The sequence below is a fragment of the Condylura cristata genome, unplaced genomic scaffold (assembly GCF_000260355.1).
Source record: "Condylura cristata isolate star-nosed mole 26May11 unplaced genomic scaffold, ConCri1.0 scaffold00011, whole genome shotgun sequence".
In the NCBI taxonomy this organism is placed as follows: domain Eukaryota; kingdom Metazoa; phylum Chordata; class Mammalia; order Eulipotyphla; family Talpidae; genus Condylura; species Condylura cristata.
In genome coordinates, this window is record NW_004567112.1 from 37807724 (window position 1) to 37823511 (window position 15788).

At 51.7% G+C, this 15788-nt stretch overlaps 1 protein-coding gene across 1 annotated transcript in view; it reads right to left on the minus strand.

The window, feature by feature from the left end:
- The window catches only part of CDH23 (cadherin-related 23), a 330906-nt gene that overhangs the window by 168261 nt on the left and 146857 nt on the right, over nucleotides 1-15788 (minus strand). The window contains exon 9 of the mRNA XM_004681069.2: nucleotides 1607-1719. Within this exon, the coding sequence (XP_004681126.1) occupies nucleotides 1607-1719 (113 nt within the window). The remainder of the gene's footprint in view (nucleotides 1-1606; nucleotides 1720-15788) is intronic.

Consider the following 15788-nt stretch of genomic DNA (forward strand, 5'->3'; position numbering starts at 1 on the left):
AGGAAGGAAGCAGAGACTGGAGGGAAGGCTAAGAGGGGCCCATACTGAGGCACTGGAGGGAGGTGGTGTTAGCATGGTCTCCTGCTCTCAGCAGGCCCATGCCTGCACGCCAGGTGGAGATGAAGGAGCAAGCAGGTGAGTGAGGCTAATAACCCATGGCTGCTGCAGTCAAGGTCAAGGGCCAGGGAGGGCCTGACAGTGCTCCTCGCACTGATGGCAGGTCTGCCCAGAGTTCCCTTTCCTCAGGCTTTGAGGCACTGCCTCACTCAATCAGTGGCTGGGGCTGGGAAGGACCCTTGTGGCCCAGGTAGATCCGTACCCTCTGAATGGGGTTCCCAGGAATGGCACAGCAAGTCACTGCTTTTAATTAAAGTCAGCCATGAGTAGCCTATCCCGGCAGCAGTTGGGAGCTGTGATTCGACCATATCTTCTGGGGTGAGGGACCCCAGCAACTCTGTTCTCTTACTCTGCATTGCTGTTTCCTAACCAGACAGAAGCTTCAGGGAAGCCATGAGAATTAGAAATGGGGGAAGCCCCCAGAAACTGGGTATAAACTTAGTAATCTGAAGTGAAACAACAGAGAACTTGGAATCGTAGGATAAGAGTATGGGCCTTGGTCCAACCGCCATGGAGAGCTGTGTGGAGTTGCCTCAAACTACTAAAAATGGATCTTCCATATGATTCAGCAATTCCACTCCTAAGAATCTACCCAAAAGACAAAAACCATTAATTCAAAAGGATACCTGCACCCCTATGTTTATTGCAGCACAATTTACAATAGGTAAGCTACAGAAACAACCCAGATGCCTCCAAAATAGATGACTGGATCAAGAAGTTGTGGTATATTTACACAAAGGAATATTATTCAGTAATCAAAAAGGATAAACCCCTGCCCTTCACAGCAACATGGATGGCGCTGAAGGGATTATGCTCAGCGAAATAAGCCAGAAAGAAAAAGAAACATATCAAATGGTCGCACTTATAGGAGGAATATAAGGGAACCAAATAAGGAATCGGGGGTGGGGTGGGGTGGAACCAGCGCTGGTGATGTGGGGCTGGAGCTACGGATCCTTGTCGGGCATTAGAGCCTAATAAGTAAAAATCAAAATTATCAGGTAACTATAGATCAGAGACATTCTGTAGGGGGGGAGGAGGGGGAAAGCCCAGGACAGGGTGGGAAGCGCACAAGGGACTATGGTGATGGTGCACAGATGAATCGGTGGTGGAATTTCACAGGGAAACCATGAAATTCTGTACAAAAAAAAACACTGTACAAAAATAAAGGATGAAATAGTGAATATATTTTTTTTAATTAAAAAAAAAAAAGAGTATGGACCATGGGATGAACACCCATGATGTACCATCTCATCCCTGAAATGGGTATAAAAGTCCCCAGGCTGTGTGGCCATTAATAATAGGAAGGTCCAGCAAGGTCCCTGTCTCTACCTGATGGGGTCCCAAGTAGGAGTCCCAGGAATCAGCTCAGGAGGAGACAGAAGTAATGTGCCTCAGGGAGCCACCCACTGGACACTGCTGGAGGCCAACACTGGCCCGGCACCCCTCCCCACCCCCAGCTGGGATGGTGGTGTCTACCACGGGCTCTCACCTTCACGGTCAGGATGAAGCCATGGCTGTACAGGGGGTTCTCCCGATCCAGAAGGCCATTCAGGGTCAGTGCCCCGCTGATGTAGTCCAGGGCAAAGATGCTGTTGGTATTCCCTGCAAGAGAGAGAGACTCCAGGGGTGGCCGTAACCAGTGCGGGTGATGTGGGGCTGGAGTCACAGTTCCTTGTCGGGCATTAGAGCCTAATCAGGAACTTAGAAATGGATGTTGGTCCAAGGGATAATGGACTGAGAGTCCACGACCCAGCCATGGACAGCACTGCCACACAGGAGAGATGACCTTTCAGTCTTCTGGCCTCTCTGATGAAGGTAACACGTGCTCGTGGCTTGTGCTAACGCGTCTGTGACTCCATCAGCACTTGTCTTTTGTTTTAGCACAGCATGGGCTCGGGACTCGGAGCCTTAAACGTTACAGTCTGAATGTCTGTGTCCCCCAGAACCCCAGTGTTCAAACACTAACTCCCAATACTGTGGCGGTAGAGGTGTGGGCCTTTGGGAGGTGCCCAGGTCTTGAGAGTGGAATTAGCTCCTTCTCAAAGAGACCCAACAGAGTGTCCTTGCCCCTTCCATCACATGCGGGCACAGCCAGAAGGTGCCCTCTGGGAGCAGGGAAGGGGGTCCCCATCCTGGCATGGCATGCTGGTCTTGGACCTCTAAACCTCCAGAACAATCGATTTGTGTGAGCAGTAAATTTCTGTCATTTATATGCCAAACAGTCTCTGGTACTGTGTTACCATCCCAAGGGACTAAGGCACCTTTGTTTTATTGTCCTTGTGCTCATTTTTCTTTTCTATTCTGTTCTACTCTACTCTATTGCTTTCCACCCCACCCCATCCCATCCCATCCCAATTTTCTACACAACAGTGTTACAAATACAAAGTTTCCTTTTATGGTAAATGAAATAAAAAAAAAAATTCAATTTTAAGAAAAGTACTTATTAAAATGAAAATGACATGTTAACATACTAGCAATAATCCTGCACAAATGACATATCTCAAATGGAGGCCTCTCTGTCCTCACCCTGTCTCCCCAACAACTTCATTCTAAGTGAGTTCCTACAGGTGCCCTGTGCCCCCACTTTGGCCTCCTCAGGTCTCCCAGAGCACACTGTTTATTCCTGCTCCCTCATCTTTCAGTGTCCACTTCCTTCTCTTGGGCGCCCCTCTTCCTCCCAGTGCTAGTCCTCCTCTCCTCCTCCTCCAGGAAAGCAGCCGGCTCACCCCTGCAGTCCTCACTGGTTAAAGTCACTGTTCTCTGGTTGCTTCCTGTGTTTCATGTCACCTTCCCACCCAGCCTAAGCAGCCCTGAAGATGGGGCCCTTTCATGACTATCCCCCAAAGAACCTGACCAGTCCTGGACACTGGGCAAGCATGTTTCTGAAGATAACTTCTCCCAGCCCACCTGGGCCAGGCTTGCCTGGACCCCTGCTCTTTCCAGCAGGCTGTGAATTCACCTGAAAAAAAATCTCAATTCCCTTCTGCTCTCTTCCTCAGTGAGCAATGTCTTGGTTTATGCACACACGCACTCCCTGACATGTTCACTCATATGTCAGCAGCCCCCTGGCCAGGCCACTTGGTGGCCAGGAGGCACTGTGCTTGGCATGGGGGCGGGAGTGGAGAGCAGGCCTTAGTTTGCCAGTAACTGTGATTCTGAAGCGCTGGCAGCTTTAAGACCTACAAGAATCAGCATCTCAGTTAACAGTAGGGCAAGGCTGTTCATACGTGTGGAATAGTTAGTTCAAAAGAAGAAAGCCTCATGGAGGAAGTGTCATCAGCTTCCTATACCATTTGCCAGTTGTGTGGCCTGGGCAACTTACCTAACACCCTTGGTCTTGGTTTCCCCAGCTGTAAAGTGTAGATAATAATGGACCTACCTCATAGGGTTATGAAAATTAAGCAAGTGCTCTCTTCTTCTCCCCTCTCTCTCTCTCTTCACACACACACACACACACACACACACACACACACACACACACACCACTTAACATTATTGATAGGTTCTCAGAAACTTTGACTTTAATCAAAACAACATATAATGAAACCAATTTAAATGTAGGGTAGTTGGTATAAACAAGAGTTATGTTCCTACAGCATATTTCTGGCCACACAATCATCACTAACATTTAAATAAAGACCTGAAACACTTGTAATATTAATCAATCACTTGTATGCAAGCATTTATTTTCCTGCCTGCTTATTCCAGCACAGGACCAGGATGGCTGGAGCCTGTCCCAGCAGCTCAGGCAATAAGTGGGGAGTGGCCCTTGACAGGATGCCCTTCCATGACAAGGCTCACCCCCCTGTGCCCCACACGCATCCAGATGGGGACATTTGACACGCCATGAACCTCAACTCTGCGAACGACATCTTTGGGATGTGGGAGGAGACCAGAGTACTAGGGGCAAACTCACTCAGACCCAATCAGGATGACAAAATCTATACAGACAGTCCTGATTGGGAATTGATTTTTTCCCTCATCAATATTAAACCTAAGTGACACTGAACAAGACATTGTTTGAGGACCTGCTGGATATATACAGACTTGGAACAGCTCCAGGTACTGGGCATGTATTCACTAGGTGCTGTTTTGAGTGAGGGGGGATGGGGAAGGGGATGGAGAGACATGGACTCCACAGGTGGGTGCAAATGCCCAGGCTATCAACACCCATGGGTGGACACCAGGATCACCCATGGAAACCCCTGCATCACCTGTTCTGCCCCTCCCCCCAATCCAAAGGAATCTGTGTCCAGGGAGGGACTCATAGCACCTCTCGGATTAACTTGGGAGAAAGTAGAGGGGAGACGATTTTCTAACATTAGACTTTGGGACAGATGTCTGTTGTCAGCCACCCTGTGCTGGCCAACAACCGGCCACTTCTGCCTGGCTGGTGACTCGAGGTCTGCTGTGCGTCCTGTCCATTGCAGGGCTGGCCTAGGCTAGGGAGGAGCTCGTGATAGCTGCAAAGCCTGGTAAAGTCTCATGCCACTCTCAGACTGTGGGCTTGGGGACTCTGACATAGGATCAGGCGAGGGAGGGGACATCCCTCCAGCCTTCCCTTTGTCTAAAGCTTCCCCCTCTGGCCATAGAGAGACCCAGGGAACCTTCCTGCTGTGTGTGTAGTGGAGAGTCAGGGAGCCATGTAGATGCATGAATGGGAGTTTCCTTAACTAGATATTTGCTGCGGAGAAGTAAGACATGCCGGCTTTCATCTGTTCACCATTAGCTAAGCTACTCAACAATTACGGAGCTCTACAGTGTGCCAGGGATACATTCTAGATGGGTAAGCAGCCCCTAATGGGGTATCCATAAGACAGGGTGATCAGGGCTGAGGTGGAGTGGAGCATGGGGCATCCCATGTCCCCTTAGGGGATCCTCCAAGCTCCCCTGAGCTGGGCTTCCTGAGGCAAGACCTGTCCCCCACTAAACACACACTGGAATGGGCCCCACATCTCCAGGCTCCACAACCAGCATCCCATTGTTCTAGATTTTCATAGAAACCGAACCTTCTCCATACAGGAAACTATCAAATGTTTAGCTAATCGTGAGTCTGTTTTGTCTTAGTAAGATTTTTTCTATAAATCATTCACAAATTAGAAGTCCCTTGCTGAACGAGGTGCTTTGGATTTGGTTTGGAAGTAGGGTTCTCAACCCTGGCACCCCAATTGGGTTTCCCCACATAGCATCTTCATCACACTCAGGGCCATGCTGCCCACCCCCAACCCAGAGTCTGTCTCCCACATAAAGCACCCCTCACCCCCCACTAGGCACCTTCTCCAACGAACCTGCAGGAAAGTGCACACCAAACAGTGCACATCCCAACTCCCCAACACACCCCAACACACACACGCACGCACACACACACATTCTTTTTCACATATCTGTGTGAGGTTCAACTTCTAGCCTCCTGCCAATTATAACTCGCTAACTCCCAGGCCCAATAGCCAGAAAGACTTACATCCAGGGAGCTGACAAGGCCACCCAAGTAAGGGCTCTAATAGTCCTCTCGTCACCATGGCAACCTCAGCACTCATGGGTTGCAGGCTCCCCAGGGCAGGGGCAGGGGTGGGAGGCAGCCTAAGCAGCCAGGGCCAAGGGCAGGTCTTGTTGAGTGACTGATTCATTCACTCACTCACTCAGGTTCAGACTGACCACCTACTGCATCTGACGTGCTGAAGAAAAGCAGACAGGTCATCGTGCCTTTAGTCTCACACCAGAGACAGATGCTTGTGACATAATCGCAGGCTTTACCATCTCAGGACCTGCACAGCACAGGCCCTGAAGAAAAGCCACACGGAATAGAGTGGTTAAGATGATGCCCCGCGGAGACACTTCATGGGTCCAGATCCTGACTTTCTTAAGTTACTAGCTGGTCAAACTACTTAACTTCGGTGGGCCTCAGTTTCCTAGTCTGCGAAATGGGGGTAGCAGTAGGACCCACCCCATAATGCTGCTGTGAGGCTTCAGTGAGTTACTACACAGTCTGGCACACAGGAAGCTCTCGACACAGGTTGGCTGTCGGAACTTTGCCAAGGTGATACCACTTGGGTCCCGCCTCCTTCACCCCTGCCCACCCCAACCCGAGGAAACAGCTTCAGCTGTTTGCCCAAGTGGGAGCCTCATCCCTGAAAGCCTCACAACCAAAGGCCCATGTTTACAAGTTACAGCTCTGGGGCTAGAAATGAGAACCAAATCTTCAGGCCCTGGGGCCACAGAGCTCTGCCTCTGTGCCACTGACCCCTTGGGTGGGTCACAGCTTCCTTGCTCCTCTCCCTACTTCCTCTACCACCCTCTGCCTAGGGGTGTTGGGGAGGGCTGGGGGCTTGGTAACCCCAAGTCAAGTTCCTCCACTAACCTGGAAACTGACACCACCCTGTCAGCCCTCTGGTCTCCCATTCTTTACCCAAGTCCCATGGGAATGGGGGGGGCTGGGGAAGGCCCCCTGAGGACGCTTTTCACCTGTTCCGCTCCTGCCACTAAGCAGAAGGACAGCTGCTCCCCCAGCTCGACAGATGCTACCCTAGATGTATATGAATATACCTGGCAGGCGAGGGGTTCTTGGAGTGAAGGGGGGGCTGCACCTTTAGTGCACTAACTTCTGGGTACTGTGACAACATGTCTGTATGAGAAGCAGCAGGTCATTACTGGCCATGCTAGTTCTCTGTGACACGGGGCTGGGCAACCGCTTCCTTCAAGAGCTCCAGGCTTGGTGGCCTCTTCGGGTTTGCAAGCCAGGATAGGAACCAAGTCTGCAAACCATGGGATGCCATCAAGTGAGAGAAGAGGCTTCACAGCCTTCTTTCCCTGCTTATTAAAAAATAGTAGCTGCTATTAACGGCACACTTACAGGTGCCAGGACTGAGTTATCTGCACAATTGCAATCACTTAAAGTCTTCACAATTATTTGATAAGAAGATATCCCATTTTATGTGAGTATGCAGGCTCAGGAGCCTTGACATTACATCACAAGGTCACAGGGCTGCTAAGTGGCTACTGTGGACTTCAGCTTTAAGCCTGTCTTGCTCTCTGCAGGCTTTATGCTACATGCAAGTTTGTTCCCACTCTCTACCTGCCATGCTTTGGAGCCAGAAAACATAGTAAGTCAAATTGGAGCTCATCTGCCTTCACAGAGAGTGCTGGAAGTTAAAAACAAACAAACAAGCAGTATACATTTTGGAAAGTTCTAGATAAAATTCTTCCACGATTGCTTTAAGTAGTATCAGAATACTCGTGTCGCAATGTCCCAGATGCTGGAGAGGGGGGCTATTGTGAGGACCAGGAGAGGGCTCTAGGCAGGAATGGTCACCACAAAGGGGAACATGCACGGTGCCTTTGGGGGCAGATCTGGGGCTGGGGGGAGGGGGAGGGTGGGCAGGAACAAGCAGCCAGCCAGGCAGTGGTCCGAGGCAGGTAGTGACCTGCACAGCAGCAGGTGCCTGCAGGCGGCAAAGGAGGGCATTCTCAAAGAGAGAGCGGGGGTCACACAGCGGGAGGAGAAAGATGAAACAAAGGCTTAGCGTTGCTCTTGCATGTCGCCAGAGGTCAGGCTGCTAGACTCCAAGGCAGGGACTGAAGTGCCTCAGCCGCTGCCAGGTTGATGTAAATAAAACCCAGGAGAGACGCCGAGCAGCAGCTAGAGGGCGCAGTAGAGCCAAGCAGAGGCTCCCTGGCACAGCCAGAGAAGGCAGAGGGGAGAGCAGTCTAGACGGGAGGAGAGGAGGGGGCTGGCGATCAGACTTGGGGAGCAGGACAAGAGGCGCTCCCCTTGGGCTGCGGGGGCAAGGAGGAGCACAGGCCCCCACCTCCTCGTTGACCACGGCCCTTCAGCAGGTACCCCTCCCGCCGGGCCCTGCCAAATCTCATCACTCCCACATCTTGTTCCCTTGTTATCTAGCAGGCAGCATCTTGACCCGCAACGAGCTGGGTCTGGGTGAAAAGCAGTTTAGCGAGTGGCTGATGGTGCGTGTGGGAACACAGGCTGATGACTTTCAATTGCTTTTGTCTGCTCTGCTAGAGCTCACTGTCCTCTGAGTTAAAGGAAAACCAACTGCTTCCACCTTGATCCTTCCCGTTCCTAAAGCCCACCTCCATGTCCAGGCCCCAGGAAGTCCCTCCTAGGGGTTGTGCTATGTCCCACTCCTTCGACCCCTACTACCAGGGGTAAAGGGGTCAGAGTTGCCCTGTACTGTGGGCTTCTCACCCCCAGAGACCCAGCACAACCTTGAAGATGAGGACTGGGACTCAGGTCTCTGCCCCCCTTGAAATCCAGAAAGACGTTCATTACATGTCTGTTGGGTGGCTTGAGTTTTGCAACTGCCCCCCCCGGCTTTGCATTGATTAGGCCGTGTCAGTGAGCACACACATTCAGTGGGGGTGTACTCTGGGCCCCGTGGTGGGTCTCAGAGGTAAAGGAAAGACATAAGGGCCATGTGTGTGGGGTGCGCATAATCTCCTGGGCCCAAACATCCATGCAGGCTGGTCCCTGCATGGAGGCAGGAGGCTGGAGGAGATGACAGCACCCCCCATACCCCCGAAATCCTCCCTAGGTCTGGGGTCAGGGGCTCCCCAGGGAAGGGAACACAACTGGGATCTGCACTCCTTCCCGGTTGTCTCTCTTCTAGTCCCGGTCCCGACCTGCAGCCTATAACAGCAGCACCCAACTGAGGACCGCTTGCTGTGATAAACGGGCCGGAGGACGCAAAGACCGAGGAGCTTTGCACTTACCAGCTGTGGGATCTGCAAACTGTTAACTCCTTTGAACCAAGCTCCTCAGCGTAAAGTGTGTGGGTAACAGCTCCCACCTCATTGGGCAGTGTGAGGATCTGGTGAGATCACATATGTCAAGAACCTACTGAGGCGTGCAGCACATAGTAGGTGCAGTTTTTTACCCCCACCCCTCCTTTCCCTGCTATGCCTCCTTCTGAGCGGAAGGATCGGATCATGTTAGCCCCAACTGTCACCCACTTCATAATGTTAGGCAGCCCGGGCAGTGCAGGGGGGCCAGAAGGGCCCCTTGACCTTACAGCGTACTGACAGTGTCCAGGAAGAGGCAGATGTCGTGGCGACAGGACTCCGCTCACATTCCTGGTTGTGCAGATCGAGGGTCCTGGGCCTTGGGTCTGTGCATCCTGCCTTGGCTGTTCCAAGTTCTGACCCTCCTCCCCCTACAGCCCTTGGGTATAAATTCAATCCCTGCACTCCTCTGGGGCGGCCCCTCCTCCCTCGGAGTCCGGTCCCAACTGGCCCAATAAACCTCTCTTCCCTAAGACTGCTTGTGTGAGCTCCTTTTGGCAACACCTTACACATCCGAACCAGTGAGGGGCTCCCTGCAACAACCAAGATGCAAGCGCCTGGCACTGTGCAAAGTGTTTTGCGTGCACTTCGTTTTCAATTTTCACGACACCCTCCCCCCACAATGAGATAGGCGCTATTATCCCCATTTTACAGACATCGAAACTAAGGCACCCTTAGAGGCTTTAATAAATAAGTGGTACTGTCACCCGGGCAGGGGTTGTTGGACCAACGAGTTACACTCGCTTCTCATTAAGCTAAAGAGTTCACGTCCTACCCAGAGGCGCCCTGGTTCTCCTTTCTCCCCCCAAGGGGCAGCTTACTGAACAACCACTGTGCACAGCCCGTGTGGCCTGGGCCGGTGAGGCAGGCTGGCCTGCGGGCCCCATCATTGTCTAGTGCAGCATTATCATTCTGCTCGGTGTAGAATGGATCGCTGCATGATGAAAATTGAGAATTAGTTTGAGATATGGGCTTTAGGCAAGATATCTTATGAATTAAAAATTGTTACTTAGCTGCCTGCTGACAAAGGGGCTGAGGTCCTGGGTGTCACCTGCATTCACCAGCTCCATGATCACCATATGGCAGCAGGGGTGTGAGTTACCTTGGCTTTCAACCAGGGCAGGAGATGCAGGCTGAGGGCTTGCTGACATGCCTAAGGCCCCTCCTCCCCAAATTTCTTCCTGACGCCACCTAGAAGCTTCCCCCTGCAGGTCTTTGCTGAGAGCCTCATCGATATTCAGGTCTCGGCTCAAATGTCACCTCCACTGAGAAGCCCTCCCTAATCACCCCGCTTGCCGGCTCTCACTTCTACTCTATTAGCCTTTTTCATTTTTTCCTTTCAAAGCAGTTCCACTCTCTGAGCCTCTCTTTCAACAGTTTGCTTATTATCCATCCCCTTTCACTGGAATATAAGTGAGCCTGAGGGCGGGGCCTGGTTTCCCCAAGTACCCAGGAAAAGGTTCAACAGATACTTTTTGAATGAGGGAATGGACTGAAACAGAGATGTCTGGGAGCCATCCTGAGGCCACTGTAAACAGCAACCTGGACGATGGCACAGGGGTGACTTACAATGTCACACGTCAGAAAGCAGAGCTGCCCCAAGGCTGGGCAGAGGGGTGACCGTGCCCTGCTGGCGCACCCTCGTGAAATGTTTGTCTGAACTGCGCGTGTCTCAGGTAATTACAGTTATTACAGTCCAGTTGGGGACCTCCGAGTCCCTGAAGTAGGTGCGAAGTGTAGTCTGCTTGTCTTGCCGGCATTTCACAGAACGACGGTTTTCATCAAGCTCACTTAAACCAACAAATGATTACCTCTCCTAATAAGACTGCAAACTGGACTCTGATTAATTTGCTAATAACTGGCTCCAATTTGTGAAACATTAACCCGAGTAGCCAAGGATAGTAAAACCTATTATGTTAGGGTTGCTGAGGGTCGAGTCATGCCCCTGTTACCCACAGCAATGCCGGGCTCCCTGGGGAAGAGGGAGCCCAGACAGGTGTCCCCCTGGACCTCAGAGGGCACTTACGTGCAAAACAGCAGGACATCACCTATGCCGAGGATCGAGGATTGGTATATGCCACTGTGCCTGATCCCGTTCCCCAAGCAACCTTTACTCTACAACCAAAGGCATTTCTCCAAAGAGAATTATCAAGGGATGTCTCCACAAATAACAGCCGCCAGGATGTTCCCCATGGCGCTGCTGGATAAAGAAAACTGGGAGCTACCAACAGGACCAATAAAAGGGAATCAGTCTACACTACGATTCATGGAAAGTCATGTTGCACAAGTTTGTGGGCTGAAAAGATAAACGTTTGAGACAAGGATTTTTTAAAAGTAGTCACACAAGAGCACAATTCCATAACACATAGCTATTTTAAAATGTGTACAGCAAAAAAGGAATGAAATGATAATAAAATGTTGAAGATTGGGGCCTTCCCTGGTGGCGCAGTGGGTTGGGGTGCAGCACTGTGAAGCGAGACACAGCTGCTTCAGTGTGAGTTGTGGCGAGCTCGGTCCCCGGCCTGGGAGGTGACCCCCATGTACTTTGGCAATCTGCCTGTTCTGCTCCCCACTCTGTCTCTGGTGAATCCTCTCACTGCCCCTGCACCTCTGGCCTTACCCCAGTTCTGTTTGCATAAATAAATAAATTTTTTAAAAAGTTGAAGACGATCACTAAGTGGTGATGTAAAAGTTTCTCAGCCTCAGCAAAACCGATAGTTTGGGCAGGAAAATTCTTTGTGGTGGGACATGCTGTAGGGTTAGAAGAACCCTCGCCCCTCGCCACAGGGAACACTGCCTTTGGGTTGTGACAACCAAAACTCTCAGATGTTGCCCAATGCAAAACAGCAGGACATCACCAGCCACCATGCTTAACCCCGTTCCCCAAGAAACCTTTCTTCTACAACCAAAAGAATTTCTCCAAAGGGAATTTGCAAGATGGCTTGAGGTGGAGAACTGTGCCTCCTTGCCTCAAACGTCTGTCTTTTTCAAGTTACACATCACTTTATGAATTATTTGAATTCCTTTCTTTTAAAGGTTAATATAAGTTCTCTGCAATAATCCCCAAAATTCTAGAACTAGATAGTGAAGGTGACTGCACATTATAAATGTACTTGATGTCCCTTTAAATGTTATGCATATTAAAAAAAAACCCCCCCCCCCGAAGTTTGATGATATGTGTCTCTGTGTGCTAGGTGTGGGCTATCTGGAAACAGACTGGTCACAATGAGTAATCTACCCCTTTCTGGATGATCACTATCACTGACGATGGTTTGCTGAATTTAAACCCTCTGAGCACGGGAACATTTCTACGTTGTTCATGGTCCATCAGCGTCTGCAGGGTTTTGGAGAGGCTGAGGGTAAGGTGGTGGCAGGGGTGGGTATTGGTTCCTTAATGGCATTGGTCGGAAGAAGTAGCACGACGTGCACCCAAAAAGTGGCCAGCTCTGTTGAGGGCCACCCATGGGGGGCTGGTCAGGAGGGGTCCCTTCATCTGGGAGGGGGGGCCATTTTGTTGGGGAGACCAGCCTGTGCAAAGGGCGGTGTGGGGACACACTTCAGAGGTGGGAGCCAGGAACAGCATAATTCTCATGAAGAGGTGTCAGCAGTAGCTGATGCCAGGTGGGAGCCAGGAATGCCAGGTAAGCACTGTGGACTCTGTCTGGCAGCTGTGGGGAGTCCCTGGAGGCAGGGAGACCTGTCAGCGGTGAGCACACGGGCTGAGTGATGGCCAAGAAGCAGTAATGAGGCCATTTATTACAGGCTGTCCGTGTGGCTGGCCAGGTCTAAGCCCTTCACCTGTACCAGCCGATTGCTCTTCATGGCAACTCTCCACTCAGGGAATTGTTATCATTATTCCCAAATTATTGTTATCCCCATCTTACAGGTGAGATAACCAAGGCACAGCGATTAAGCGACTTGCCCGCTGCAAGGTGGAGCCAGACTCAAGGCCAGGCTGCCAGACTCAGGTCTGCAAGGCTTTGCCCTATGCCAGGCTGTCCTCAAGAAGGGGAAGATGGGTGCTTGTGCCCACTAGCAGAGGGGCTCTTATCACATGTGTGAGCTCACTGGAGTCTCAAAATTCCCTGAAAGGTCAGTACTGCTGCCCTATTTATTGGATGAAGAAAACAAAGCTCAGCCAGGGAAGTGACAGGTCCAGGGACTCACGGCTACTGAGGGGCCATGCTGGATGAGCACCCGGCTCTTCTAGGTCTTGAATGGCCCCAGTGGCAGCTCTGGTCCACCTGTGTGGGGCCAGGGAACCCTGGGGACTGGCTAGGGGGTACACAAGGTGAGAAGCCAAGCAGCAGGCCACAGGTTCTTCGGAGTCTCACTTGCTCGACTGGCGCCTGGTTACCTCCAGGGCCTGGGGTAGGTGGGCCCAGACTCTCACACCCCTCTCAACTGTAGCCCTCCTGGAGCTAACCACGGGAGCCGAGGTGTACCGGTCCACTGTGTTCCCCAGGGGGCCGCTGCTCTGTCTGGTGCTGGGCCTGGCTCTGGCCCACATAACTCACCCGAGTTTGGCACTCAGGAGAACGTCAGGGCTCAGGGAGATTTACAAGCTCCGATAAAGCCATCTCAGACCTCGCATAAGAAGCGCTTGATATTTGATGATCTGAAAGGCCTTGTCCCAGAGAGTGGGCGAGGGGGAGGGGGCGGGGGAAGGGAGACACTTAAGAAAACAAAGAGGACAGTGACCAGATGCCCAAGGAGAAGGAGGCAGGGTGTGGGGGTGGGGAGGGGGGGTGCTCTCTGTCATCCTGGCCAGATCACCCTCTCCTCCAGCACCTCAGCATGGATCCTGCAATAGAACATGGGAAAAACAGGTCCAGGGGGGCCTCCCAGGAGAGTGGGGCACCAGAGACCACCTACCATACTACTAAGCCTTTCTGTTCCAGGCACAGGTCGGGGGCGTGGGCAAGGAGGGAGCATGTCTAATGGGAGCCAGCACATGCATAGAGAAGCTGAACTCACAGAGCCATGAAGTCAGGAGGCCGGATTCACACTGTGGGCTGGGGAGTCTTTCTGAGGCTCTGTGTCCTCATTGTCCTGCTCACAAGCTACTTATGGTTCTAGGAGATACGGGATCTGAAACCGCTTTACAGAGACGAACATCAAGTCTACGTGGAGGGTGGCTCAGGTGGTGGCATCTGCAGTGGGCCGTGTCAGACAGGGGAGCCTGGAGAGGTGGGTCAAGATGGGGTGCAGCGCCGGGGCAGGTACACACTGTGGGATGAGGTGTCCTGGTGCTATCCTATCTCCACACTCTTCTCCTCCATGCCAACTGTTCAATTCCTTGTCATGTAGTGATCACATGGAGAAACGTGATCAGACAGCCCTGAGGTCAAATCCTAGCTCCACTTCTTCTACCCACATGACTTCAGGCAAGTGCCCTCACTCTGAGCCTCAGTTTCCTCAACTGCCAAATACAGGTAACAGACTTTGTCTCCTGGGGCTGCTGGGAGGAGATGAGGAGATGAGGTACTTGGGGCTGGCACGGGGCCGTGCTCACTGAGTCTGCCCCATCTTCCCTACCACTTTTTCTGCATGCTTTGAGATCCACAGTGCCCAGCTGCCTCCACTCTGGCCTCAAGTGCTGCAAGTTCCAGGAGTGAATGACTTTCAGATCTGGGAAGGAGAGCCCATCACACACACCTTGAGCTGGGTAATTTATGAATCAAATTGTGCTCCGTCAGGCCTCTGCAGCCCAGAATAGATGTGGTCAGACGAGGTTCAGGGAGCCAGCCTCAGACATAGTTATCTTCATAGAAACTGGCGACCAGCTGGCAGAACCAGCCTGGATGACTGACCTTGAGGGGCTCCTGGGGGCTGCAACCCCTCCCTCAGCCTGGCCCCTGCTCTGAAATCTGGGGAGAGGTCATAGCTCTGCCTAGGGCTCCCGAGGACAGCTGGTGACCCTGGGCAAGTTGCTTAACCTCTCTGGGCCCAATGCCTCCCTTACTTAAAAAGGAGAGTAGTTTTTAAATGTCTTCATCTTAGTAGCAAATCCTTTCATCAAACAAAATCTTGCCTAGAAACAAAGTATATATACCAGCCCACGTCAGAGCCAGCTGCCCTGGCTGAGGCAGTGAGGGGGGCATAGCTGGAGTCCCACATACTCAGTGTCCCCAACTCCTGCTTGAGGGATGGGGCTAGGGGCCTGGTGCTTCAGAGAACCCTGAAGTCCCTGAGGACTCTTCCAGCTTTCCCAGCCCAAGGTTGTCCAGGAGCGCTCAGCCAAGGCTGCCCAGAGACTCACACCACATTATGTATGCACCAAGGAACGCTGACCGGGCAGGCGAGGTTCCCGAAGTTCAGAGGATCAACTCGTTTTCACATGTCTGCTCTTTCTGGAAGGGGCAGGTGTTGTAGCAGCCAAGGCCAGGCTGAAATCTCAGCATCACACTTCACAAGCTGTGTGACCATGGGCAAGTTATCTACCCTCTCTGGGCTTTAGTTTCCTCGGCTATAAAGATGGAGGGGGGAACAATACTTACCTCAGGCATAATGTCCAGATGAAGACCCGTAATGTAAACTATTTAGTTCAGAGTCCAACACACAGTAAGTGCTCAATAAGTATTAGCTGTTTTAGAAATACTTCCAGAGAAGGACAGACAGTTGGCACGTGACATATTTGAATATGTGGCTTACTTCTCAGAAGAGTTGAATGGTAAACTAAGGTGAGAGCGAAAGGATGTGTACACAGGTATATGGCAGGTGTTTGAGTTGAGATTGGGCCCTTTGATGTCAACGCCTCTGTCCTTTTTTCTATTCCTAGTTACACTGCTTCTAGCAGGCCGCACCAGGAATGTTCCAAACTGTGTCATGCCCAGTTTTGTGATGTAGGAGGGCTTTCTGGCCTCTGGTCAGTG